The sequence below is a fragment of the Apodemus sylvaticus genome, chromosome 9, assembly GCF_947179515.1.
Source record: "Apodemus sylvaticus chromosome 9, mApoSyl1.1, whole genome shotgun sequence".
Classification (NCBI taxonomy): Eukaryota; Metazoa; Chordata; class Mammalia; order Rodentia; family Muridae; genus Apodemus; species Apodemus sylvaticus.
The window spans coordinates 106,024,687-106,052,137 of NC_067480.1; the positions used below are offsets into that span (position 1 = coordinate 106,024,687).

General features: G+C 49.4%; 2 protein-coding genes across 5 annotated transcripts in view; one reads left to right on the forward strand and one right to left on the reverse strand.

Moving 5' to 3' along the window:
- Positions 1-3,400, forward strand: part of Fer1l5 (fer-1 like family member 5) — a 51,674-nt gene extending 48,274 nt beyond the window's left edge. For both annotated transcript variants that reach the window (XM_052192943.1, XM_052192942.1), the window contains 8 exons: positions 1,170-1,258; positions 1,474-1,569; positions 1,731-1,872; positions 2,083-2,182; positions 2,259-2,449; positions 2,649-2,758; positions 3,014-3,158; positions 3,269-3,400. In XM_052192943.1, coding sequence (XP_052048903.1) covers positions 1,170-1,258; positions 1,474-1,569; positions 1,731-1,872; positions 2,083-2,182; positions 2,259-2,449; positions 2,649-2,758; positions 3,014-3,158; positions 3,269-3,400 — 1,005 coding nt within the window. The remainder of the gene's footprint in view (positions 1-1,169; positions 1,259-1,473; positions 1,570-1,730; positions 1,873-2,082; positions 2,183-2,258; positions 2,450-2,648; positions 2,759-3,013; positions 3,159-3,268) is intronic.
- A 546-nt stretch (positions 3,401-3,946) lies between these two features.
- On the reverse strand, positions 3,947-26,049 carry Lman2l (lectin, mannose binding 2 like). 3 transcript variants are annotated; one of them, XM_052192956.1, is made up of 9 exons: positions 25,853-26,049; positions 24,372-24,490; positions 21,102-21,219; positions 20,220-20,302; positions 10,639-10,671; positions 9,533-9,694; positions 9,336-9,450; positions 5,950-6,069; positions 3,947-5,616 (listed from the first exon to the last, which is right to left on the reverse strand). In XM_052192956.1, exons 1-9 carry the CDS (start codon positions 26,034-26,036, stop codon positions 5,474-5,476), a joined length of 1,077 nt encoding a protein of 358 aa, XP_052048916.1. In that variant the 5' UTR covers positions 26,037-26,049; the 3' UTR covers positions 3,947-5,473. The 3 variants fall into 3 exon arrangements, with proteins under 3 accessions (XP_052048916.1, XP_052048917.1, XP_052048918.1); XM_052192957.1 differs by lacking the exon at positions 10,639-10,671; XM_052192958.1 differs by lacking the exon at positions 25,853-26,049 and having other exon boundaries at positions 24,401-24,490.
- Positions 26,050-27,451: the final 1,402 nt, after the last annotated feature.

Consider the following 27,451-nt stretch of genomic DNA (forward strand, 5'->3'; position numbering starts at 1 on the left):
AGTGCCACTGTTTTGCTCTCCTGAATGTAGGGAGGTGGTGTCATAGATCAGAGGGCACAGATACACAAACCACAGTGGTGGTCACTTAACTGCAGGTTGTCTTCTCTATGGCAAGGAATGTGGGGACACAGACCCTCCCCGCAAGAGCACCTTAATAATCCCTTGCTGTCCAACCATCAAGATGGCTTCATCTTCTATAAATCTTTCATATTCATGAAGTCTTTGGCTGAGAAAAATTTAAAATAACCATCCTCGTTAAACTGACTTTCTCAAATGGGTCAACTTCGAAAAATTAAAGTAGGTCAGGTGGTTTGACAGGCAGGACATATTTATTTACCTATTTCCCAAGGCTGGGGGTGCCACTGTCTTAGTTAGGTTCTTACTGCTATGCAAGGCAAGCCTTATAAAGGACATTTAATTGGGGCTGGCTTACAGGTTCAGAGGTTCAGTCCATTATCATCAAGGCAGGAGCATGGCAGCATCCAGGCAGGCATGGTGCTGGAGGAGCTGAGAGTTCTACATCTTCATCTGAAGGCTGCTAGTGGAAGACTGACTTCCAGGCAGTTAGGATTGGGGTATTAAATCTCATACCCACAGGGCCAAGCCTACTCCAAAAAGGCCACACCTACTCAAACAGGACCACACCTTGTAATAGTGCCACTCCCTGGACCAAGCATTTACAAACCATCACAGCCACCCTTTCCCTTCCTCTGACCACTTGCACCACTAATTCTCATATTGTCTGTCTCTGTCTGTCTGTCTGTGAACTACTTTGTGGCTGGCTTAATATCCTTAGGCTGTGGCCACACAACACCAAGGGCCTTCTCTCTAGTGTTCTCTTACTTAGGGCTCCCATGCTATGAGTACAGGAGGCCCAGCCCCAGCCTGGATCCTACCACAGGCTGTCTAGCATGACCGACCTCCTCATCCCCAGCCCAGTCATAAGAGAGCTCAACGCCCACTCGTGCCCCCTGAGCCAGACCCTTCACCCCTACTCACTTGCCTTCCCAGCCAAAAAGTAAAGGAGCTGGCAGGTGGTCACACTTGTCACCTCTAAGCTCTGCCCTTGAGAGCAATGGGTGGTGGACCAATCCACGTGTCACACCCTCATGCCATCCAAGCCCAAAGAGACAAGCAACCCCCAACCAGCAAATCCATTCTGACCCTAGGGAAAAATACAAATGTGGGTGGATATCTTCCCCACGATGCTGGGGCCTCCTAAGCCACCCGTCGACATCAGCCCCAGGAAGCCTAAACGGTGAGTACCCTAAAGCTCAGTTCCCGAGCATGGGGCTCCAGCTCAGCCCCCAGGGGGCAGGGGGCCTCTGCCCACAAGCAGTAGGAATTCTCGGTCGAGTTTAGAAGGAGCTTTACTGCCCAAGTCCAGGCTCCGTGGGCAGCTCCTCCCTTGGCAAGGCTATTTGTGGCTATGGGGCTGGTCCTCACCCCAGCCTCAGAGCACAGTGGCTGCAGGTACCAACTGCGCTGTATCATCTGGAGGACGGCCGAAGTGGACCTGGTCCAAGAGACCTTCAGTAGAGAGAAAATAAGCGATATCTATGTGAAAGGGTAAGGCAGGGTGGGGAGGATGACTCCAGAGGGCTGCCTAGCTCCCGGGTTGTTACCCTGCTGGAGTCTTCCAGTCCCAAGGGGAGCACCTCTGCTGCCACTTGTGTCCAGGGAATGGGGACCGCACACAGGAACCCCAGGTGAGACGACTCTGTCCCCAGGTGGCTCTTTGGGCTCGAGAAGGATGCTCAGAAGACAGATGTCCACTACCACTCCTTGACTGGGGAGGCCACCTTCAACTGGAGGTTCGTCTTTACCATGGACTATCTGACAACTGAGCGTGTGTGTGTCCAAAGCCAGAAGGTAAGGAAGGGCTGGGGAGGAGAAACAGGGAAAGAGCCCTAGGCTCCAAGAGACTTTCCCCTCCTTTCAAAGACCTGCAAGCTGTTAGGAATGTTAGGTCATGTCCTCAGGCAGAACCCCTGTTCCTTGATACTCTGTCATTAGTGAACAGTGGGTATCTGAGGGAAACTCTAAGAGGCAGACCACTAACAGCCTTGTGCCATTCTTCAGGACTACATATGGAGTCTGGATCCCACGCCAATGAAGTTTCCAGCCCGGCTCATCCTCCAGATATGGGACAATGACTTCTTTTCCCCAGATGACTTCTTAGGTGAGATCCTGACGTAGGGTTTGTGACATGGGGTGAGGAGCTCCTTTTGCTGACAACAGCCTTTCTGTGGGCTCAGGGGTCTTGGAGCTGGATTTATCTGACATGCCCCTCCCGGCCCAGAACATCAGGCAGTGTTCCCTCAAGATGATGGAGACTGACTCCAAATGGCCCTTCACCCCACAGAAGCGTATCTCTCTCTTTAAGAAGACCAATGTAACTGGATGGTGGCCTTGTCAGGTTCACGATGGTGACAAGTGGCGTTTGTCGGTAGGGGCTGGGGAATGTATTTAGTGAACAGGACCTCTCTAGCAAACTCGGGGGGAGGGGGACTGTAGCCAAACTTTATTTTTATTTTATTTAATTTTTATTTTATTTTTGCGGAGGTAGGGAAGCGGCCCTGAAATGACCTTGCCCTACTGTCTGAGATGGCAGCCCCTGCTCTTTTATCTTTACCCCTTTATCCCAGGGTAAAGTCAAGATGACCCTGGAGATGCTGTCAGAGAAGGAAGCTCGAATCAGGCCAGCCGGGCGAGGCCAGTCGGAACCCAACCAGTTCCCTACACTTCGTCCTCCCGAGTACGAGTGGAGGGCGGGGCCCTGGAGGGAGGAGGCACAAGCCCAGTTTCCTCCTCCTTGGTATAGGGTGGTGGCTGGTGGGCCTCCAGGTGGAAAGGGACAGCTATTTCCTCCTACATGGTTAAGTTGACATCAGAAAGTAAGACTTGAGGGTGCGTGTAAGGGGCTCCCCAATCTGTTAAAAAAAGGGAAGCCCTTTGCTCTGGATCACTTAACCTGAAGATTGTTCTTGCCCTTTGTTCCTGTCACGGGCAGGCGAAATGACTTTTTACTGTGGTACCAGTCACCTATTAAAACCCTCTGCTATGTTGTCTGCAAACGCTACCGCTCCAAAATCATATGCTTAGTGGTGATACTGGTGATAGGATTTATACTGTTCAACTTCATCTATTCTGCTCCGGTGAGTGCCAACCCATGGGGAAGGGACAAAGGCACTGGCCACGCTTGCATTGGCTCTCAGAGCACATTTAAGTTGCTACTTTAGACTACTCTGGTATCTCTTTTCTCTAGAACTATTTGACTATGTCCTGGATCAAACCTAGACTTCGGCTGTACCCTCCCATTAAAATAGTCAATCTCATCGGTTCGGGGAACACCAGCAATATCAACTCTTCCATTTTTACCATGGAGGGCTCAAGCTAAAGACTTTAAAAGACCATGGGACAACATTGGTCCAAGTACCCTGAAATCGCACAAGAGATATCTTCCCAGAGATTCCAGCTCCATGAGGCTCGTGATCTGGCCTTCCTTTCTCTTGCCTGCCAAGTACCTGTGCCTTGGGTCTCCTGGCAGATCCTTGTCTGAGTCTTCCAGGGCATGTGCAAGGGGCTGTGCACACTCTGATCACTACTGACAATAAGCAGAGCTGTAATTTTCTACTGAAATAAATTCGTTTTTCTATTAGAGCCACCCTAAGACTTGGGGGTTGGGATGGAAGACAATGTGAAAGGCTGGAAATAGTCTCGTGGCATCTCCATGAGACTTGGGGAGCGACGCCACACTGAATCACCCCATCTCGTCCTGGGTAGGGGAGGTAACTATGCGCCTTACACAGAGGCCTCAGCTTCTGCTCGTGTGAGTGCACAGGAACCGCACAAGGCCAGGCATCACCACCGCCAGCACACACTCTGGGCTGCAGCACCCAGAAAGACAGCCTCACTCATTACAGAAAACATTTGCTTCTGCAGCAAAAAAAAAAGAGCTGAGCCGGGCGGTGGTGGCACAGGCCTTTAATCCCAGCACTTGGGAGACAGAGGCAGGTGGATTTCTGAGTTCGATGCCAGCCAGGTCTACACAGAGAAACCCTGTCTCTGGCCTTCTCAGGGCTGAGAAGATGGACTCTCCCCTGCAGCCAGGGTGACCCTTCCTCTGACTCTGTGGATGGGTGGGGTGAGGGATGGCATGAGAAGTTTCCCAGCCATCCAGGAGGAGTAGGCTGAGAGCAGACACACCTGAGGCTCAGGAACCAGGCTGGAGCCTCCAACCAAGGCCACACTACAAGAAGGTCACTGAGCTAGAACTCATGACTGGTTCCATCAGCTACTTTATGAAGCCTTTTCCTCGGGCTACAGATCTGTGTCAGGCCCTCCAAGGAGACTAGCCTGTTACCAATTTAATCACAGGGCAGATAGGGGAGCAGCATGTGACACATGTGGAATAAGGCAGTGTGACAGGTGACACACAAGGGCACTCGAGCTGTGCTGCTGCTTGACCAGAAATTTTCCAGGCACAGAGGATGGAGGGCTTTCGCTCTCAGAGATTTGAAACAGATCAACTGTCTCTTCTCAGTAAGAGGCCAAATGACTTGGGAGAATGTCCAAATCTCTTAGCTCAGGGGGGCGTGCCCAAGTCCAGGGAACAAGAAGAAAGCTGCTTTTTACTTCCAACCTTCAAAGCAGAATCCCAAGAGTCAGGCCAAACACAAAGCATGCGACCATGCAGGCTCCAGCAGGTCCAGAGAGATTCTAGGTGGTCAGACACTTCCAGCGCTGCTCTCAGGCACACTGGACCTGGACAATTCCAGCCAACCTCACAGCATCTGGGAGCTCGTCCATGCTTCTCTTGATTTGATTAGCCAAACCATCCAAAGGCCTGAAGGGCTTTGCTGAAGACACAGCCAGTCAGAAACAGGGCCCACCCAGCAGAGAAGAGGCAGAAGCCACGAGCGACTGCAGGAAGCCCGGGGCCACCGAATGGGAGGGCAAACTTCTTTCCTAGCTAAGGATGCATATAATGAGGACTGTGAGGGTGGGAGACAGGCAGGAGAAGGAGAAGTCTCCTTTGCCATCCAGGTTGCCAAGGAGTGCCCAAAGTAGAGAGGCTTGGGCAAAAGCAAAGACTAGTAAGTGGGTCTCCAGATTGTACCAGGTCTGGTTTTCTATTTGGGAATTTTAAAATGCAGTGGAAGGCCTACTGTGCCTACTCCACACTTGGGTTATCTGCCCAATTCTATAATTTAGGTGTCACAATAGATATTTCTCCATGTCTCTTCACACCTAAGTGGAGGGACTCCAGGAAAGGCACACCACAGCTGCTCGGCTCTGTGGTGTCCTAGTGAAGATGTTCCTGTGGATGACCGTGAAGATGCAGGGTCCCTGCATTCGAAGCTCCAGTGACAGAACACAGTCCCTGAACAGCAGGCCGACTGCTCGGTTGTATGCTCAGACCCACACCTTCTGGTAAACACAGTAGAGGGACTGACGGACAGCAGTGGGCTCAGTAGAAGCGTTTCCGGCTCTGGTCCTGCCATTTGTTATAGAGTATGATCCCAATGACAATGGCAAATACGGAAAACACCAAGGAGAAAAAGACGATAAGGAAGAGAGCCAGGCCACTCAGGGGCGTTGGCGGTACTGTCACTGAGGAAGCAAAACAACAATAGTAAGGAATCTGGAGCCCACCCTGCAACGGGTCAACAGGTTGTCCAGGCCCCAGTTTCTGACACCCACTTCTGAGGAACCAGATCCCTGACCTCCCCATTTCTAGGTGGCTCAATTTAAAAATGAAGCAGCCGCCCACCTGCTGCTGCTCTGCCTGTAACAGGACAGATGTGGAGGCAGTGCAGGCTTTCCCTGCACCTCGCCGGAGCACTGAAGACCTGACAGCTGCAGGTGCCAGTCACCTCAGACGCCATAGACACTGCAACTCCTCCCCGAGCAGAGCGCGGGCCCCTCTCAGAATCCCACACTCACTCTCTGGCAGCTTCAGATTGTCCACTGAGGGCAGGAACACATCTCGATGTAGCTTCTCCTCTTCTGGGGTCCTCACTCCAGTCAGTTCAAACAGCTTCAGGGAAATGACATCATGGTTATCTGAAGGAGGGAGAACCGAGGGTTACTCCATCACCCTCCACTCAACAAGGGCTTCTGGAGGTCATTTCTGGCTTCAAGCCTCTTCTCTATCCACTGACAGCAGTGACAGGAACAAGACCTTTCAGGGGAGCACAGAGACTACCAGGTGGGACCAAGGCTTGGTAATGGGGCACAAATACATCGTGCTTCCTCTCTTATGTGGAATGTAGGTTTAAATACACAGGACAAATGCAAAGGGAGGACACTCTGTGAGAGGGAAGATGTGCAGGAAAAGCAAGATGACAGGGTACGGGGACAGTAAGTATGAGCTAAGAAATAACATGTCAGTGAAAGGGACCCTGTGTGTGCATGCCTGCGATACCACTTGATTAAAAAAGAAAAAAGCCAAGTGCAGAGGCACATGCCTGCCATTCTAGCACTTGAGAGGCAGAGGCAGGAGGATTGGTGCAAACTCAAGGCTAACTTGAACAACACAGGAGACTCAAGCCAGTCAGGGTGATACAGCAATCTCAAAAGCAGCAGCAGCAAAAACCAAACTTTTTTAAAAAGTTAGAGCTTCATACTTTTCTCATCTAAAAGAATAAGGAATTGGATATAGTCTATGTACTTTACTGGTAACTATGCATTACTTATATAAGGCAATACTGAAAATAATTAGAGGGAGATAGATGGCTCAGTGGTTAAGACCGTTTGCTGAGGGCCAGAGTTCAGGTCCCAGCATATGTCACAGGACTCAGACATCTGTCGCTCAGGCTCCAGGGGATCTGACATCCTCTTCTGGCCTATGCAGGCACCTGCACACACATGTACACACAGCACACAGGCACACGAAAATAAACATGTAAAACCTTAAGAACTACTGACAGATGATGAAAGACCATGCAATGATATCTTGAGACAAGGCACACATGTGCACATGCGCACGCGCACACACACACACACACACACACACACACACGCATGCACACAGACAGAGGGAAAGTCTCCCAGCATCTGCTTAAGGGCCCTGGTCAGTCAGGCCAGGAAGAGCTGTGCTCCCCAACCCCACTTCTGTGTAGCTCCCTGGAGTTCTGACACTGATCTTCCTAATGCTACCAGAAAGGAGATGACGCAGTCCCTTCCTCTACGTGTGTAAGTACATGCGTGGAACATGGTTTTACAGTGCAGCACAGGTTGGCCTTGAACTGATGACCCCCTGCTTCAGCCTCCTGAGCACCAGGATTACCATGCTGGGTACCACACCCAGGCCTACGCCTCTCCTTGTTGGGTTGGTTTTCTGACACAGGTTCTCACCAGGTAGCACAGGCTGATGGCCTCAAACCTGTGACTTTCTAGTCTCAATCTTGTTAATGCTGCAATTACAGGCAAGAGACCCTGAGCCCAACTTCTCTCTCTCTCTCTCTCTCAGATTTTGTTCTTGTTCAGTTAGATTGATTGGGTTTTTAAATGTCTGTTTGTTTGAGACAGCGTCTTGTGTAGCCCTTGCTGCTCTTGTCCCACCGAGACCAAATGGCCTTCGGGCTTTTCTGACTTCTAGGCTTGCAATGCTTCTGCCGCAGATGTAGTGTCAGCTAACTCTTGACCAAGCCCAGCTTCCTTCGGCAGGGACTGACTTATTTCCTTCGAGGCTGGCTATTGCCAGAAGCCTGGATTTCTGTTTTTGGTTATCACGACACATCCACAGCTCCTTATTCTGCTACAGCCTTCACTTCACCTTCGTCTAGAAAATGTTTGTGCTGTCAGAACTAAGTTTAAACTACAGGACAGGATAAAAAGTCAGGACAGGTCAGGCATAGTATCATGCATGTAATCTCAGCACGTGGGAGGCCAAGGCAGAAAGAACCTGAGGTTCAAGGCTAGCCTTAGCTACACAGCAAGTTCGAGGCCAGCCTGGGCTACATAGACCCTATCACAAAACAAAGTAAAGCAAAGAAACATAAAACATCAAAGAAGCTATGCAGAAAACTGACCTTCTCTTTCTTTCCTTCATTTATTTTTTGAGACAGGGAGTCACCCTGTAGCTCTGACTGGCCTGGAACTGTTGGGTAGCCAGCTCATCTTTCTTTTCTTCCCTCCCTTAGGCAGGTCTATATAGCCCTGGCTGTCCTGGCACTCACTGTGTAGACCATGCTGGCCTCAAACTCAGAGCGCCACCTGCCTTGGCCCCCCCGCCTTTTCCTTCCTCCTGCCTTTCTGTCCTTCCTTCTTTCAGAACTAACCCTCAGCAGTGTTCTGCAGTGCGTGGACATCAGAGCCTAGAAGAAATGAGAGCCAGCTGAACTTTCTCAACAAGTCCCTGAATTAAAAAAAAAAAAGCAGCTTTACTGGGTGTGGTGGTACATGCCTGTAATTCCAGCATGGACAAGGGTGAGGCAGGCTATATCACTAGGTCAGGCCTGGGTACAAAGCAAGACTATCTCAAAACTAAACTGCAAATAAACCAACAAAGTCAACATAAATGACAACAAAACTATACTTCTTTTGTTTTTTGTGGTTTTTTTGAGACAGGGTTTCTCTGTATAGCCCTGGCTGTCCTGGAACTCACTCTGAAGACCAGGCTGGCCTCGAACTCAGAAATCTGCCTGCCTCTGCCTCCCAGAGTGCTAGGATTACAGGCATGCGCCACCATCGCCCAGCTTAAAACTATACTTCTATAGGTTAGAAGTTTATAGATATTTTTAAAAATTGGCTGCCCAGGCCAAAACTAAGTATGGCGTTGGCATGTCAACCAAGGGGCTCCAGTGTTGGTGAGATGGACTGCACACCAGTCGCTGTGCACAGGGGGCAAACACTGCTTCTGGTCAGGACAGAGCCAGGGCAAGGCTCTCTAGAGCATGCAGATGACACAGTAGGCATCTGCAGCACCAGGGCCGCTCAGGAGGAGGCACATGACCAGCAAACTGCGTGCATGCTTCATTCAAAGGTCTGAACAAAGAGGGAGAGGGCTTGGGTTGGTTAGGAGGGGATGATGGAGTCACGGAGCAGCTGTAAGAAGGGGAACTGGGCACAGCAGTAAGCACAGGGCGAGAGGCACAGACCAGAAGAGCTGCCAGGACGAAGCACACACACACTCACTGCCTGAGGTAGCTCCTGGACACAGCTGTCCCAGAGGGGCCCAGATTGGACCTTTACAGATATGGACAAGAATGTGTAGCATTCTTAAACCATCTGAGTGGCTTCCCACAGCTATCTAGCTGTCCTCACCAAGCCTGGGGTTCTGACCAAAGGGACCAACCGAGGCACGGGGAGAAGAAGCAGTGCAGTACCAGAGAGATCCCCAGTGATGGACGAAGTGCCGAAGTAATAGCCCCGGGGCAGCCGGACCCCGGGCATCTCAATGCAGTCCCTCCACTCGTGTTTGCCATCAATATCCATCATTATCTGGAATAAACAAAGAGACATCACGACAGGACACAGGAGCAGAGGCAGTGCATATCACCAGTTGCTCCAGGACAGGACTCACCGTCAGATGCCTCTTGACATAGCGAATCACAAGGAAGGTGTCATAACGGATATTGCGGACAATGGCTGTGCAACCCCCCAGCTCTGTGGGCCGCCCGTCCCGCTCGTGATCATAGCTGAGGGAGCCGTTGTTCACCATGGCTGAGATGTAGGGGAATACCCGCTGGAACACATGGAGGGACAAGCAGACAGGAAGGAGGACTCTCAGCAACCAACGCCTGCACTACAGGGAGAGGAACTGAACCCCCGCCGTATCTTAAGCAGCCCACCCACCAGGACCCACAGACAGATGAGCATGCACCCCATCCTTGATGTTAGTAATCCTCCAGACCCAGGGTAGACCTGAAGTGGCCCTGCAGGACGCTGGGGTTCCCTCCACTCCGCCCAGCAAGCACTGCCTGGTACTGTACACTAAGAGTCTCCTCCTCGTGGATAGACACCTTCCTCCCCAGATGCGTCTCGAAAGGAAAGTCATCTCCCAGGTCTCCACTTCAGCCCTATCCTCTGCCCAAGTGAAGTGTGTGGCACACAGCGGGCATTCTCAAAAATACCGGCAGGAGCGCTCGGAATCTTTCCAGTCTGGATAGCTCCTTTCTGACCCTAAAATCCCGCCAGTACTTGATGCTAACTGAATCCAGAAGGCACTGCTGGGGGTCTTCTCTAGCCACAATCACTGTTCTTAGTCAAGACGTCCAGTCCATCCACACGCGACCTCCCCCAGGTCACCAATAGTGAGAGGGCAACATCCCACATGTAGGAAAACTAAAATTCCGTTACCTACTTGGGTTCCCACCACTTAAGAGATGCCTTCTCTCCAACAGGGCTGTACAAGCAATTCCTCCTCAAAACTGGTGAGCTAACCATTCCAGAATGATCCCAGTACAATCAATGCACGGGGCAGGGCAGAGTGCAGGGGGAGGAACAGGAGGCATGCACTCCTTGGACAAGCTCCGCACTGTTCCAGACAGTCAACATGCAAGGTGAAAATGCAGTCAAGACCAGAGACTCGGAACTCCCGAGACAACAGCCACATGGACTCTAAGCAGCAAGAAATGTCAGGTGGGTCGTGAAACCAAGGGTGATCGCGGTGAGTCAGGGGCCGAGTACCTGCACTCCCGGAGAATAGCGCCTCTTCTGGGCCTGAGGGGGTCCAGCAGGTTATTACAAAAACAAGACAGGACACAGAACACAGGAGACCAAGTCAGAAAGAGACAGCCTTGGGAGAGAGAGCTATGACCCTGCTGTGGTGGGCAAGTTAGCAACCAAGATCCTCAAATTTTTAGGGTGCACAAAGGGCACCCAGCAAGCTCTTGAAGCTCTCACAGTATATGCAAAGTACCTGCAGGTGCATGCACCCTGCTGTGAGGCTGTCTGGCTACCATCAGACTCTCAGAGGCGCCTCCTACAAAGGTCTCTCTACCCCAGGGAGAGACCTGCACCTCTTAGCAGCCTTGTGAAGCAAGCCCTCTTGCCCAAACACAACTAGGTTAAGTCTCCTAGACCACTGTGTCTACAGCACACGGGAGAAAAGAGACCAAACAAAAACAAAAAAGTGAACTCTTCCAAGTTTGAGATATCTTGTACTGCTCAGGTCTCAGGGTGCAGCTCTTGCCCAGAAGACAAAAGCCCTACTGTACGAGACCATAAAATTAACTCTAATCCAAAGGGATCATTTGCCCTCTAATTGAGCCTCATGGACATACACCCCAAACAACTGTTGTCACTCTGACCTACCACATGGGGCAGAGCAGGGCAAAGCTCCGTGGGAGCGCGGCAACACAAGATTAGAAAGTCACTGGGCTTGAGGCCCTTCAGCTTTGCCTCAGTGAATCTCGCCAGCCCTCAATTGCCAGCACTGAGAGGAAGCCGTGCTCAGCCAGGCTGGTTCCTAGGACTGTGGGGGAGGGGTCCGAAGCATGAGCTCCTCCCCTCCTTAGTAAAGTCTACTCTGCCCAGAGTCAGTACTGTGTGAGACGCTGGGTCCACGGGAACTATCCCGCCAGTGATAATTGCTCTGGCAAAAAAAGTGGCGCTAGCAGAGAGAGAGAGAGAGAGAGAGAGAGAGAGAGAGAGAGAGAGAGAGAGAGAGAGAGAGAGAACTGTGCTCTGGCGGGGCCCAGGTGGTCAGAGAGCTGCACACATAAGAGCGAGAGGCTGGTATGAGACAAGGCAGAGCATGTCAGTCTCACAGAGCAGGGGATGGAGGTGGGGAGCCCCCAGAGGAGCTTCCAGACGATGTGAACACCAGCATAACGTATATGCTATGGGGCCCCGAGGGGCATGAAGCCCATCAGTGGATGATTAAGCCACCAGAAAGTTACTCTTATGCTACTGTCATTTATTAAGTAATTCTCAGAAATGGATTCTGAGAAAGCTTCTAACTTCAGTGAACAATTACGGAAAGGAAGGGATTAAAAAATGCCCTAGGGTGCTCTGATGACCCCAAGATTTCGCTTTATCACTTCCAATCACAAAACTGACTTAGGACTTTAGATTGCCTAGGACTGCAATCCTTAGGCAAGGGTACCCAACTCTTCCTTAACCTGGTATGACATCTAATCATACAGCAAAGCCAAGGGGGGGCTGGGCCCAAGTCGCTTTGGCAGGGCCTTTCCTCTGTGTATCTACGAGGGTATCCCAGGAATTTCACAGCAGTCTAGAATGGAGCTTGGGGGTTCATTCTTGGTTTTGTTTTTCTGAGCCATTTATGTAGCCCTGGCTGCCATCAGACTCTGTGTATCCCAGGAGTTTCTCTACCTGCCCTTCCCCAGTGCTGGCACTGCTACAGCCAGGTCCACGACTTGCTAGGGATCAAATCTAGGGTTTCCTGCCTGCTAAGGAGACATTCTTAACTGAGCTACATTCCCAGCCCCAGGAAGATCAAGACATGCCATCAGAATTAAGCACAGAAAAGCTACCATCCAGAGCTTCAGCAGCAAACACAGCAAGGTGAGTGAGCATTCCCAGTTCAGAGTCCCCAAATAAGGATTCCCACCTACTGCCCATGCGAGTAGTATACAGCACAGGAAAGGCTTCCAAACCTAGTACCACTGGAGCCATAGTTTCTAAAAGGACCCTCTGCAGCATTCGCTCATTAACAAGATACTAGGGACTCTTCTGTAGGCCCCTCCCACTCTTGGGGCCCCTCCCACTCTTGGGGCCCCTCCCACTCTTGGGGCCCTTCCCACTCTTGGGAGTTTCTTACTAACTCAACTTCCTTCACCTGGCCTCAGAGAGATAGATGGTGGTAAGGGAGTTGGGGTGTACCTCAGGTGACAGGATGCTTGCCTGGTCTGCATTTTAAGCTCCACATAAAACTGAACATGACCGCATATGCCTCCATGTCCATAATCATCCTTGGTTACATAGTAAACTCCAGGCTAGACTTGACACCCTGTCTCTTCCACCATGGCCCCCAAAAGATACTCGTGAACTTCTGGAGTTGTGGATTCTAAAAGTCTACAGGTCCAAAGCACACAGGGTTGATGCCTAACAGAAAAGAGCACCGAGGGCCTATGGAAGCGGAGGCTGGATCCTCACCGTTCTCCCTACCTACAGCTGCATGCCTTTGTACTACACTGTGTGACCTCTATGGCTTATCCTTATTGGGATACATAGGAATGATGTGTAGAGTTCACAGGGCTAACTATGAAAATGAGATGGGTGGACAACTTGGCACAGTGCTGGGCATTCAGGAGGACGTCAACAAAAATCCAGTCAATTGACATTAATGAATGTTTACACTATATATCGTCCAAAGCCAAACATGATTCAGGGAAATAATTTTTTGGCTGACATAGACCAGAAAAATGTCTAGAGGGGGATAGAGAGATGGCTTAGTGGTTAAGAGCACTGACTGCTCTTCCAGAGGTCCTGAGTTCAATTCCCAACAACCACATGGTGGTTCACAACCATCTGTAATGGGATCTGATGTACTCTTCTCGTGTGCCTTAAGACAGCAATAGTGTGGCCAGGCGGTGGTGGTACACACCTTTAATTGCATCCCAGCACTTGGGAGGCAGAGGCAGGCGGATTTCTGAGTTTGAGGCCAGAGTGAGTTCTAGGATAGCCAGGACTACACAGAGAAACCCTGTCTCAAAAAACAAAACAAAAAACACCAAAAAACAAAAACAAAAACAAACAAACAAAAAAAGACAGCAACAGTGTACTCATATAAATAAATAAATCTTTTTTTAAAATATCTAGAAACACTTGAGAATTAATAGGCTCAGTCTCTTCCTCTTTTTAAAAATTTGCATTTTAAATATATTAAAATGCAATGAAAAGGTATATAAAAGATATAATGCTGTAACACCAAAAGGTGAAGAACTATACAGCTTCCACTTAACACAAGGGGAAAGTCACTTTTCTGTTCAGAATCTTGGATGGGAAACCCTCTGGTACCAGCGCTCCGAGTTCACCAACCAGCACAGGGGGCCACGCTTCCCACCTAAGCCTGCTACAAACTTCTGAGCTGTGCTCCTAACCTCTAAGATGTGACGAGAGGGGTGGGGGAGGAGACAGGAGAAGACTGGCAGCAGCTACTGCCAAACATTTGGAGGAATCCTCCTGGGGCGGGGACCAGGGCGGTAAGGGGCGCGCCCTGGCCTGTGAACCAGCCTCACCATCTTCCTTGCTAACTTCGTTTATTTGGCAGGGAGAGGTCAGAGAGCAGCCTGAAGGAGCTGGTTCTCTCCTTTCACCTTTTGGGTCCTGGAGATCACATTCACGTGGTGACAGGCGCCTTTAACAGTCCAGCCACCTGTGAGCCAGTGTCCTCACTTCACAGGCAAGATGAGGAGAGAACACTGGTATTCAGGAATGTTCTTAAGGTCTGCACCCAAGTGGTCAGCTCCAGAGCCCTGCCTCAGCCACAGTGTAACACTGGTCTATGTGTCTATCTTCTTAAAGGAAGTCTCAGCGAGTAGGAAGGACGCCTGTGCTCCCAGGTCTACAATTACAGACCAAGATACAAAGTGAGACCCTGTCTATTTAAAAAACAACAACAAAGTTTAAAGAGCACCTTTTTTTTTTTTTTTTTTTTTTTTTTTTGGTTTTTTGAGACAGGGTTTCTCTGTGTAGCCCTGGCTGTCCTGGAACTCACTCCATAGACCAGGCTGGCCTCGAACTCAGAAATTTGCCTGCCTCTGCCTCCCAAGTGCTGGGATTAAAGGCATATGCCACCCGAGCAGGGCAAGAGCACCTTTTTTAAAAATGGAAAAGCCAGGAATGTTAACAGCATGCTTAGGAATTCTAAAGCACAAAGACATACCACAGAGTGCTCCAGATTAAAGACTAAGAAAGGGCAGCAAGGTGGCTCAATGGGGAAAAGGGCTTGCTGCCAGGCCTGACGGCCAGAGTTTGAGCCCTGGGACCCACAGGATAGAAAGAAAGAACCAACTCTAGCAAGATGTCCTCTGATCTCCCCATGTAGGCACCCCACCCCATACACAAAATAAGTGTGTGTGTGGTGTGTGTATGTGTGTGTGTGTGTGTGTGTGTGAGAGAGAGAGAGAGAGAGAGAGAGAGAGAGAGAATATTCTAACAACAGAACAAAGGCCCTCCATAGGCCTTGGGTTTTCTTCTGCTAAAAGGGCACAAAGGAACATTAAGGACACCGTGTGAAGCCAGAAAACTAGTAGCAGTGAGCTCACCATTTTTAACTCCTCTGTTTTGACCACTGTGTTGGGAATAGTCCTTGCTTTTTTTTAGGAAAAACTCACAGGTATTTGGGGTTAAGGAGGCAAAGTTCAACAAATACTCTTAGCTAGTTGAGAAGAAAATGATCACATGTGAGCAAGTGTGGGCATGCCCAAGACATATAAAGGACACAGGCTGGGGGCAAAGTGGTCCATGTAATCCCAGCCACTCAAGACGCTGAGGCAGGACGAGTACCTAGGACCAGCCTGGGTAGTATGAGTAGAGTATATTCTAGAACTTTCTAACAGATTACCTATCTACAAATCTGAAAGTTTTATCAAAATAATGATTTATCTGAATCCGACATTCATACTCGTAAGCTCCCAGCTTCACAATATCTTTAGACAGTTGCTATATGATGTGATATCTTCATCTGTAAAAAGATGCCTATATAGATTTGCCTTTTCCCTGCTCTGGATTTTCTATACTAACAGAACAAATGACTCCTGTACTAGGTGCGGCTAGGAGGCAGCCTCCTCCCTAGCCATGCACATAAACTCTCAACGCCCTCCAGCTAGCCCTCCAGCTAGCCCTCCATGCGGGAGCAGAAAGGACACAGAGTATCTAAGCAGACCCCATGCTCCTCAGAGCAGGCATAGTCAAAGCTGAGCTCTGACTCCCTCAGCATCAGCCCCCCTAACCTTCCATGAGGCGAGTCTGCAGGCGAGTCTGCCCTCAGGTGGCGGCTCCCCACAGCTTGTGGAGGGGGTACTCCCAGGCCCCAAACAAGCTTACAAACTTGAGCATCACCATTTCCTAAGAAAATAGTCACACCTAAGTGTTGTAACAGGAAAGCTTAAGAACTCAAGAGTTCCTTTGAAAAATATTTCCCTAGATGGCGGCAGCACCTGCCTCAGAAGGCAGAGCAGATAGATCTGTAGGTTAGAGGCCAGCCTGGTCTACAGAGCAAATTCCAGGTCTGCCAGGGTTGCACCAAGAAACCCTATTTCAAAAAGAGATTCCAGGGGAGATTCCATGGGCCAAACATAAAAAGAGCAGATAAGATGAATGCATCAAGAGAAAGACTAGGGGAACACAAGGTGTGCATGTGTGTGTGGTGTGTGTGTGTGCTTGCAGGTGTGTGATGTTAGTGTGGGGGGGGAGGATGTTAGGGACAGCTCTACACTTTCTGGGCATGAATTCTATAACTATTTCCTCAGCTTGAAATGTGTTTTGAAGACATTAGTGTTCATTTTCTTCCAGTTAAAAGGAGGTATATATATTCCTATATACCTCCTATATCCCTCCAATGTGTGTATATATATATATATACACACACATACATTATATACCTCCTATATCCCTCCAATGTGTATATATATACACACACACACATGTATGTGATATGTGGAGAGTGCCTCCTGGCCCACGATGTCCAGGCTAGCCTGATCAGAGCAGACTGGGGAGCTACCTCTCCCTCCCACGCACGAGGCACAAACATGTCAGACAGGAAGCCGGCCCAGCCTGCCCACAGCTTCGCTCTTCTGTGTTATCATTCTGTGTCTCTCGCCCTAGACTCTGGTTTCAACTGAACAAAGACATCTGTGCTCCAAGGGTGGTGCTCCCACATTCCCCAAAGTGCTCACCAGCATCAGGGCTCACGGGAGAACCATGTCTAAATCAACAGTGACACGGGACATCATCCATGTACCACTTGATCCACCCAAAGTGGGTTCAGGTATGTGCTAATTAAGGTGATGAGGTCAGAACATTTTTAACCGCTCCCTAACTCCAAGCCCACTGGCTGTCCCCGTCCCCGTCCCCCTCCCCCTCCCTACTTGAGAGCCCCAGCTCTGGACAACCGCTCTCTACCTTGTCTCTGCAGATCTGACCAGATTTCATAGGAATGAGCTCACACGATAAGCAAAACTCTTGTGACCCATAGCAGTACTTATTTTATCATCAAATATTCCAGCTGATGGACACCTGAGGTATATCAATGTTCTGGCTGCTATGACCATCTGCACACAAGCCTTCTTGTAGATACTTTTATTTCTCTTGGCTACACACACACACACAAGGGGATTCACCGGATTAGAGAATCTCTATCTTTAGCCTGCTTTCCAACTGTATCATTTTACATCCCCACAAGTATCTGTGGGTTCCAAGTGACGCCCACATCTCTGTACTCGCAGTCTGGTGGCTGTGAGGCTCTCCCTGTGGTCTCGTCTCTGTTTCTCTAAGTTAATGACGTAGGCCATGAGTTCACGTTTACTGGCCATCCATTTATCTTCTTCAGATAAAATCTACTCAGACCATTTGCTTATTATTTTGCTGGCTTGTCTTTTATTAAGTTGTAGTAATTCTTTGTATGATAGTTCTTTATATAGTCTAGCAATGGCTCCCTAGTAGGATTTGCATATATTTTCTTCCAACCTACAGGTGATTCTACTTTCCTGGTATGCTCTCAGTGCTGGGGCCTGAATCCAGCCAGGGCCTTGCACACATGAGCTACAACACCAGCCCTACTCCTGACAGTGTGCTTTGAAGCACATAAGTTATTACTTTTAAAAACTGATTTTAGAGTTGGGCATAGTGGCATGTCTTTAATCTCAGCGCTCAGGAGGCAGAGGCAGGCAAATCTTTGAGTTCGAGGCCAGTATGGTCTAAAAAGTGAGTTCCAGGACAGCCAGGGCTACACATAGAAATCCTGCCTTGAAAAACCAAAAAAGAAAAAAAGAAATTTATTTTAGGTGTCTGCATGTTTTTCCTGCATGCATGGCTATGCACCACATGCATGCCTGAAGGCGTCAGAAGGGGGCCTAGAAGCTGCACAAGGAGAGCTACGGACAGTAAGGCACCATGTGGGCAATGGGAACTGAACCTGGAGCTTCTACAGGGAGGCCTGGTGGGTTTAACTGCTGAGCCATCACTCCAGCCCCAGGGTCTTCCTTTGGTGAAGCCCAGTTTCCCTGTGCTTCTTTTTGTCCTTTCTGCTTTTGTTACCAAACCTAAGAAGCCAAAATCGCAGAGGCAGAGCTTCTGGAGTCAGACCTATGACCTGTGTGATCCAATAAGCTCTGCAGACTTCCTTCTGCTTTTCAGAGTCTTACTCATAGGGCAAGGATAGTAACAGTTGCAACAAAGAGTCCCTACAAGTAAATAATCAACTTGAGCCAGTGCCTGCACCCTTGTGTGAGTAAGCACGGGAAACCATACCATTGAGAAAATACATTTGATTTTGTCCCCTGAGATGGCCCCAGCTGGTTGGGTGTGGAGAAGACCACAATTTTCTACATTCTCTGGCCAGAACAGAAGCAAAAAGAACTGAAATCACATATGAAAACACCTAATGTCAAATCAGCGGGCCGGAAACCAGTGGATAGGTGGAGGCCTCACACCAAAATGGTGCGCTTCAGGTCAGAGAGACCCTACAAAGCTGCTACTTTCTTTCTTTTTTGTTGTTGTTGTTGTTGTTGTTATTGTTGTTGTTTTGGATTTGTTTTTTTTTTTTTTTTTTTTTTTGGACAGGGTTTCTCTGTGTAGCCCTGGCTGTCCTGGAACTCACACTGTAGACCAGGCTGGCCTCAAACTCAGAAATCAGCCTGCCTCTGCCTCCTAAGTGCTGGGATTACAGGCGTGCACCACCACTGCCCGGCAAGCTTCTACCTTCAACAACACAGATTCTCTAGTCTTAGTGTGGCTAGTGGGCCTAAGAGGGAAGAGAACGAACAGGAACAGTGCAGCTCACGCCATATGGAACACAGCAAGGCGCTATCTGCCTTTCTTTCTAGCCTCCATCTGAAGCTCTGTACTTCTACATCCTCCCTGGCCCCTCCCAGAATGTCTCAGAACATGTTCTCTCTCTTTTTGGACCACTGGCACCTTATCCTGCAGACCTCATATGAATACCTTGTCCTGGAAGAAGGCTCTGCAGCCACCGCTGCTGCTGCCCTTCAAGGGTGGACAGGTCTACTGTGCCCTCTCAAAGGGTCCCAGAGGCTCCAGCAATCTACAGAGCAGAGATACTGGTCTTGCTCCAGTATCTAACAAGGGTTTGAAGGGGCTGGAACAACAAGGAGCCCAGCCCAGAGGAAACGGAAACATAGCTCTAACGGACCCACAGCAGGTTACTCACCTAACCCAGGTCTCACTGTCCAGCTCCTCTAAAGTGACCTTGGGAGACTCTGACCGTCACACCTGAGTGTGGTACACACAGTAGTCACTGTCACATTTTACATGTGTCTCTGCTACATCTTTGTGGGAAGTAAGTGACTTCTATACCCACTCCCAGCCCTGCCTTCTGAAGGGAATCCAGGAACAGTTTGTCAGCAGTTCCCCTCGGTCTCACAGCAGCGCCACAGAAGAGGACACAGTCCTGGGCCAGTATAAGCAAGCCCTGAAGAGCCCTCAGAGGAGTTCATGTCTCTGCACTGTCTAGACACTGACCTCCACCAGGACACTAGATCTGAGTCAGGTATGGTGGTCCGATTTGCAAGACCAGGATTCAGGAGGCTGAGGTTGAAGATCCCAGGTAACTCCAGGCCAGCTTGGGCTACATGGCAAGACCTTATTATTATAAATATATGCAGTGGTTTCACCAATTTACATTCACCTAGTCCTTCCTTCTAAGTGATGGGAACGGCTGCCAGAGAGATAGAGATGCTGGGATGGCGGGCAGGTGGCAGAGAGAGTCCACAGTGGGGGCTACAGTCTGGAGTGCCCATCTTTCCGCCTTGCTTTGGCTTCAATCTAAAAACCAAGACATCACCAGCCACGTGGGCTCAATTCCAGCAGCTGCCTTATAGAAATGAAGGAGAACCCTGCTGGCTCTATAGGGAAACACCCAGTGTGACTAACAGCTACTCCTCCAGGACTGCGGGGGTCACAGACACTTCTCTCCAGAAAAGAAAAAAAGAAAGAAAAGCAAGCTGCCCAGGCGTATCCTTTGGAGTGAGCACGGCCCTCACTGTCTCTCCCTCCTGGGCTACTCCTCCTGGGGAGGGCTGTGCTCAGTGCAGGTAACCTAAGCTGACACCCGCCATTACCTCATGCTGCTTCTCCTCATTGGGATAGGTGTCTACAAACACTCCCAGCCCCACAAATTTGTCCATGTTTCCAAACACAGGCCCTAGAGAGAGAGAACAGATGATGAACAACGACATACAGCCAAGAGTGGACAAAGGGAGAGAGCTTCACGGCAGAGCACAGGGTGACAGTCACATGGCTCCAGGCATTTCATAGGATGAGCGCGCGCGCGCGCGCGCACACACGCACACACACACACACACACACACACACACAAAAGCATCCAGCAAAGTGTATGGCCTACATCTGGGCCCATAAACAGCTGTAGAAGTTTGCTGCTAAAGGCAGGGAAGGGGGAAGGCCACTGCATCCTTGTTTGTACTATAGTAACGCCCTATTCCAAACTGGTTGCTAGGGCTCGCCTACCTACAGAATTCTGCTTCACAAACACTTGGTGATGATTATGCCCCCGAGAGAGAACTGAATTCCCAGGTTCTCCCCCTTGAGGCAAGAGACAGGTCAAATCCGGTTCAGGCCACCATTCACTCGGAGCACAGGCTCCAACAGCAGTGAGGACAACAGAGAACTCTCTTGGCTGGTGCAGAGATTGCAAGTGTGTATATGCGAGCACCCCAGCCTCGTGTTAGGGAGAGAGTGCATGCAGCCAGCCAGTGGCCAGGCTGCACCAGAAAACCCAGGAGGACGCAACAGCAAGGACTCATCCGAGGATGAGACAAGTTAGGACTGCTCGGGACTCAGACCCCACTCTATAATAGGCTAATATTCATTCACAGACATCAAGGGAGAGGGAAAACCAGAAGGAAGGGCCTGTCTCAGAAAGAGGGCACAGGAATAAACAGGCCTGCCACACCCACGTGGGAGCAGCCCAGGCTCCCTACTACCTGGCTGCATCCGGTCCTTCGTGTACCAGATTGCCAAGCCGTCTCCGTGCAGATTCTTCTTCCCTTGGCCGTGGATCTTGAAGTGCACCTGCAGTTCCCAGTCCTTCAGGAAACACGGCTAAGGTGAGGAAGACAGAGGAGTAAGACAGGAGCATGGAACCAGAAACCCATAACGCCCTCACAAGCTGTCCACAGACTTGGAAAGCAGCTTCATCAGCAGACTAAAAGTTAAAATGAAATCTAGGACTTGGAGCCATTCAACTGTCTTTATCTTCACATCTTCCGGCAGAAACAGGAGAGTACACTACAGCCAGAAACAGCACATAGATTTGCATGATCCTTCACCTACCCAGAAGGGCAACTGGATAAAAGAAGGTTGACTTAATACTTGTTTGCAACTTAAAATTATTCTTCTGACAGAAAGACTCTAAAAAGTAGGGGCTTCCAAGAAAGGTCAAAACCTCATTCACTTAGAAAAAAATAAAAATAAAAAAAGCTAAGTCCCACGCAGAGGTTTCCGGGGATAATTAGCAGATGTTATTGAAGAACTCTAATTAGCTAAAGCTGGAATTCAGCCAAGCTGAGGGGCAAGCCTGAGTTCTCAAGAGGACAGATAGTAGAGTAAGTTACCATCCCCCAAACCTTTGTGCCCATGGCTAGGAAGGATAAATTGCCAGAGGCAAATGCTAGCTCCTTCAGAGTTTTGGGATTGTGTGCCAAAATCTCATAAAAAGGGAGGTGGGGAGAGGCGGGCCAAGTGTGTGGCACAATTGTAGTGTTTTCAGAAGAAACCAAGGTGAGTTCAGTATTTGGTCTGGGAAGGCATCGAGTTAAACTCTGCTGTGAAGAAAGAAGGGAAGGGTTCAGCTGGGTTTAGCGGGTTCTGCCAAAAGCTTTCCAAATAGATTGTTCTGGGCCTTGAGCAACACAGTGCTTCACCATGCTCAGTTTTTCGTTTTTAATTTCTGGGCCATCATCCAAAAGAACTGGTGTTAGGAGCAGAGTCACAGTGAGAGGAGGGCGGATGTTTTCCCACTCAGCAGGGAGCCCTGGGGTCTCCACCAGTCTGCTCTAGTCTGTCTTTCCATGTTGAGCTATCTCTCTGCTGTTACATTAGCTTTCGGGGCGAGCAGAAAGCTGTCTGATAGCCAGCAGGTAGCTGTGCCTAACTCTTGGCCTTGGGCATCACAATGCTATAGAGTTTCCGCTCATGGTGATTTTTAAGAGTGGCTCTGAAACTTGGCTGCATGTTTGAAATCCCAATAGCCAGAGCAGTGGTGGTGGATCACACAGTCAATCTCAGCACCAAGGTGGCAGGGGCAGGCCTGCCTCTGAGTTCGGGGCAAACCTGGTCTCTATAGAGCAAGTTCTAGGACAGCCAGGGCTACATGGAGAAAACCTGCTGCGAAAGAACCCAAAACAAAAAAAAGAACAAAAAAGAAAGAAGGGACTATGATGACCAAATTGCTTGAAAGAAAGAGGAGGGGAAGGGAGGGGAGGGGAGGGGAGATGAGGGGAGGGGAGGGGAGGGGAGGGGAGGGGAGGGGAGGGGAGGGGAGGGGAGGGGAGGGGAGGGGAGGGGAGGAGAGGAGAGGAGAGGAGAGGAGAGGAGAGGAGAGGAGAGAGGAGACCCAATGGCCAAATTGTACCCTATTCTAATTAACTCAGCATCCTGAGGTAGAATCCACACATCAACTCCAGTGGACAGCCAAATCTGAGAACCACTCACTCAAACTATGTATCTTAAAATAGTTACTTGGTTCATTCTGTTGAGAATATAGGTGTCAGAGATTCTTATGTTAAGGCATAAGCCTTGTATGATTCAATAACCCACTAGAGCCCATCAGTGGAACTGAGAGCAGGTCTAAGAAAGGCATATTTTTCTGCACCCACTGTAGCAAACTTTGTACAAAGTTTTTTCATGCCCTCTGTCTGGCTATTTTCTGACAGACAGACAGGTAGGTCAAGCAGGTATTAGAGGTGGAGATCTGCCCAGGGCTCTTCAAACTGGACTTAGATTCGTGGGTCAACTGACTCTTACATCTCCTACAATGACCCTGGCTGAGCTCAGTATCACAGCCTAGGTTTCGAGGTCGGCCTGTGTAGATGGCCCACACTCCTCTGCTCCTCAGCGAATGAGAAAACCCACGCAAGTGGAAGACTTTCACACCCTCATTCGCAGGAGTCCAAACATCAAGGGCGCCAGAGTCACCTCTGACAGTGACTTGGCTGTACACGGTCAGGAAGGACCTGGAAGTGAAAAGTGTGGCCCACCAGACACATGCTCAGAGTCACAGTGCAGCGACTCCAGGTGCTCCTTCCTGCCACACCTCCAGGAAGAAGGGGTAGCTAGAGGAGGTCCAGAGGGGACAAGCACCATGTCTACAACGGCCCAAAGTGACTGTCACATGGAAGCAGAAACACACTCTTGACTGAGACAAGGGAGGCCACTGGGGCTGCGTCTGGGACAGATGTGCTTCTGAATGCTTTGTAATGTCTACTTAAGTATCAAGGAGCACTGTCCCACTATGTTGCCCAGGCTGCAACTCAATTTCCAGGCCTAACTGATTCCCCTGCCTTGGCCCCCGCCCTGCCCCCAAGTAATCTGAACCACAGATATATAGCACCATATCCAGAGTAGGGAGGTTGAGGCAGAAGGGGCTTAGGTTGGAGGGTAGCCTGGGCTATTATCAAGTTCATGCATGGGTTACATGCCAAAGAAACAAACATACAACAATAATAGCAAAAAGCCGAAAGTTTTCTGTTTAACGAAGTAATATAAGTAAGATTTAAGCCACTAAACCCCAATGTGTGGTATGCCAGGTTAAGGAGAAAATGAATTCTTTGCTCTAAGTTAATGAGAAAATGAGTCATTTGTTCTAATAGGGAAACTGAGAAATATCTGATTTCTATATTACGAAGCTCACCATTATCTGTAACCTAAAGACTTTTAGCTTCTTTTTAATGATTTATCTTTAACTTTATGTGCATTGGTGGTCTTCCTACATGTATGGTGTGTGAGGGCGCTAAATACCCTGGAACTGAAGTTACAGACAGTTGTGAGCTGCCATGTGGGTACTGGGAATCGAACCCAGGTCCTCTGGAAGAGCAGACAGTGCTCTTAACTAATGAGCCATCTCTCCAGTCGTCTAAAGACTTTTAGTATCTTTAGAAGATGGAACACTGGGGAAAGACAGTACAAAGAAGTCACGTCAAAGCCACTCTGAGCTTTTTAGGACACTGAGGGTCCTAACACAGGAAGCCTCTTACCACCCGGTTCCACAAGGCACCCTGTTTACTTTGCATATCTGGAGTGAGTCGGATGTACTGCGTCATCACCATGGCGTTGCCCATCAGGTTCCACAGCGACGAACTGCTCGTCCCCACACCTGTGGGGAGGGGGAAAGTCAGCTCATATTCTTCACTGATTGGTTCACAAAGCCAGATCCTCCAAAAACTGGAGTATTAATGAATACATGAATTAATGTGCTATTTTTTTTTCTTTTTGAATGGTAGTCTCAATATTCTGCCTCAGCCTCCTGGACTACAGGTACCTAGCATCACGCCCAACCTCCTTCAGCTAAGTCCTTCAGCTGAAGAGTCCAATGCACCTCACAGCTGTCATTCCATACATGGCACAGTAACAAGAGTTGAGATCTATATGCATGGGTGAACTTTAGCGCCATGAAAGGACAAGAATTCTGTCATTTATATCAAAAGAGATATATTCTCAAAAGCCCATGAGATTAATCATATCCGTGTAAAATCAGTCTTTCAAGTGTGAAGCTGATTGTCCCCAAATCCCTTAGACTAAGGGATTTCACCCTCCAGGGTGAAAAACCCATCTAAGCGGGGCAGTGAGGGTGCACGCCTTTAATCCCTGCACTTGGGAGGCAGAGGCAGGCAGATTTCTGAGTTAGAGGCCAGCCTGGTCTACAGATTGAGTTCCAGGACAGCCAGGGCTACACAGAAAAACTCTGTCCCCCAAAACCAAAACAAAACAATAACAAAATCACAAAAAAATCCCACAGTATCAGCAGGGACCAACTCTAAGGAGGTACTACATATAACCAATGAAGTAATGACATCTTAGTAACAGTATATAGCTTTCTGCAGTTCGAATTTTTGTTTCTTGCACCCCCTATCCACAGCTCTACGAGAAAAACAAACTTGTATTAAGCCATAACAGCACTAATTTCTCTTCTTTGTAGACACCTGTGTCAATTTTCTGACACTGAGCTGTGCTTAGAGACCTAGAAATCCCCGAAGAGAGCAATGCTAACCAGCCTCTTTCATCATCAGGGCTCGCGGCCTGGGAAGGAGCAGGTGTTCTAAGCAGCAAACAGACTTTTTTTTTTCTCTCCTTTCTCAGTCCGACCGAGTTCTTTCTCATGCTTTATTTCTAGAGCAGCCACTGCTCCATCCCGACACCGGCTCATCGCTAATGGTCCTCAGCCATCCCTCATCTTTCTCAGTTTTCTTTCCTTGTATTTGTATCCAACTCCAAACACCCCTTCCCCCAAGCCTGACATTGGTGACATCTGAGAGCCCTACCTAGACCTACTAGAAACTTCCAGCGCTCGGAAAGGGGCGGGGGTGGGGGGCGGACCCCTGTCCTTAGAACCTGTGGCTCTGGAAAGGAGCGGAGATCCTCGGGGCGCCCCCTCCCGCCAGTGGCTGCGTCCCCGAGCTCAGTACCGGCTCGGTCCCCAAGCCCTCCCTGCACGACCACCTCGCCCCGGGCGCCTCACCCTGGTAGGGCTTCGACAGCGAGTGCTCCCGTTTCAAGTACTCCACCGCTTGACCCGCCCTGACATGCCGCGGCCCTGGCCCAGACCCCAACAGAAGGAGAAAGAGCAAAAGCCTGGCCCCGTCCCGAGCCCACTCGCGCTGCCACCACCGCTGCCACCAGGAGGGTCTCCGAGGCGCCGCCATCTTTCCCACCGCCGGCCCTTCATCAAAAGGCCCGCCCCGTGGCCCAACCCATTGGCCTGCGGAACCATCGGCCCGATCTCCCATTGGCTCCTGGAGAGTCCCCGCCCCCGCAGGTGAGTATCCCACCGATTGGCTGACTAATAGCAGTTGCCTTGCCAACCCAGGCAAGGGGCGTTGCCGAATGTCCAGACTCACTTCTTTGCTTTTGTCTCAGGATTCACTAGGCCTGCTAGTACAGAAATTCTTACTTTATTTCTGCGTTCTATAGTAAATTTAAAGCGAGAAAACTTTTTTTCCCGATCCTCACTGCCGTTTGTATCTACCTGACTGCCAAGCTAACAGCCAAGAGAGCACAGAAGTAAAAAGAAAAATAGACAAATCCGTGAATAAAATGAGTGGAAGGAACTGAAGACCGGCTGTGTTTGTTGGTAAAGAACTTGACTTAGGATGAGGGGGAAGAGCATTAGGTCATCCCAGCACTCTGGAGACTGAGGCAGGAAGGTAGGGAGTTCAAAGCCAACTAGGGAGACACCTGAGTAACTTCATTAAAATGAAAGGGCTGGCTCCAGGGGACGGAGGAGGGGAGGAGGGGAGAACGGATTGAATCCCAACGCTTGGAGGCAAAGGTATGTAAATCTCTGAGTTCGAGGCTATCCTGGTCTACAGAGCAAGATCCAGAATAGCCAAGGCTACACAGAGAAACCTTGTCTCAACAAACAGCCAAACCAAGCCAAATAAACGAACAAGCTGCTGGCAAATTATAAAATGTATAAAAGACAGCCAGTTAAATGCTGGGTTGATGAGCACTATCAACTGACATCACATGATGATATTTATAGAAGTTAAGTATATACTAAATTCTGCACAAAATGTCTAAGCCTAGAAGAGAATTTTCAGGGTTACATGCTTTTGTTGTGCAAACCTTGTTCCTTGATTTAAAATGATTGGCTAAATAAAACTGGCTACAGCCAATTACCATTGGCATAAGTGGGTTTTGGGTTACTGAGTTGGGGGTGGAGAAGAGAGAGGAGGGAGGAGAAACTGGGGAAGAAGGAGGAAGAAAGAGAGGAGAGGAGGAAGCCACCGTGAGGGGAGATGGACCATGAGCACATGGCCAAATAAAATAACCATAGTCTGAGTCTCATTTACTTGTAAGCTGGTCAGGGATAAGCTTCAATTGGTTGTACTACACCCCAGAGTCCATATTTCACCAAGTTCCGGCTTCCTGCCTGATTGCTCATTTCATTCAGAAAACTAGCTTCTTCCTAACTCCTCCTTCCTGGAGACCTTCCTTGACCCCCTCGGCCCAGAGCATGTGTGGATTGCTGAGCTCTGATTCTGGACCATAGATATCTACAAAGGACTTATCAGACACGTGTGTAAATCGTCCCAATAAACACAGACAATGTTAACTC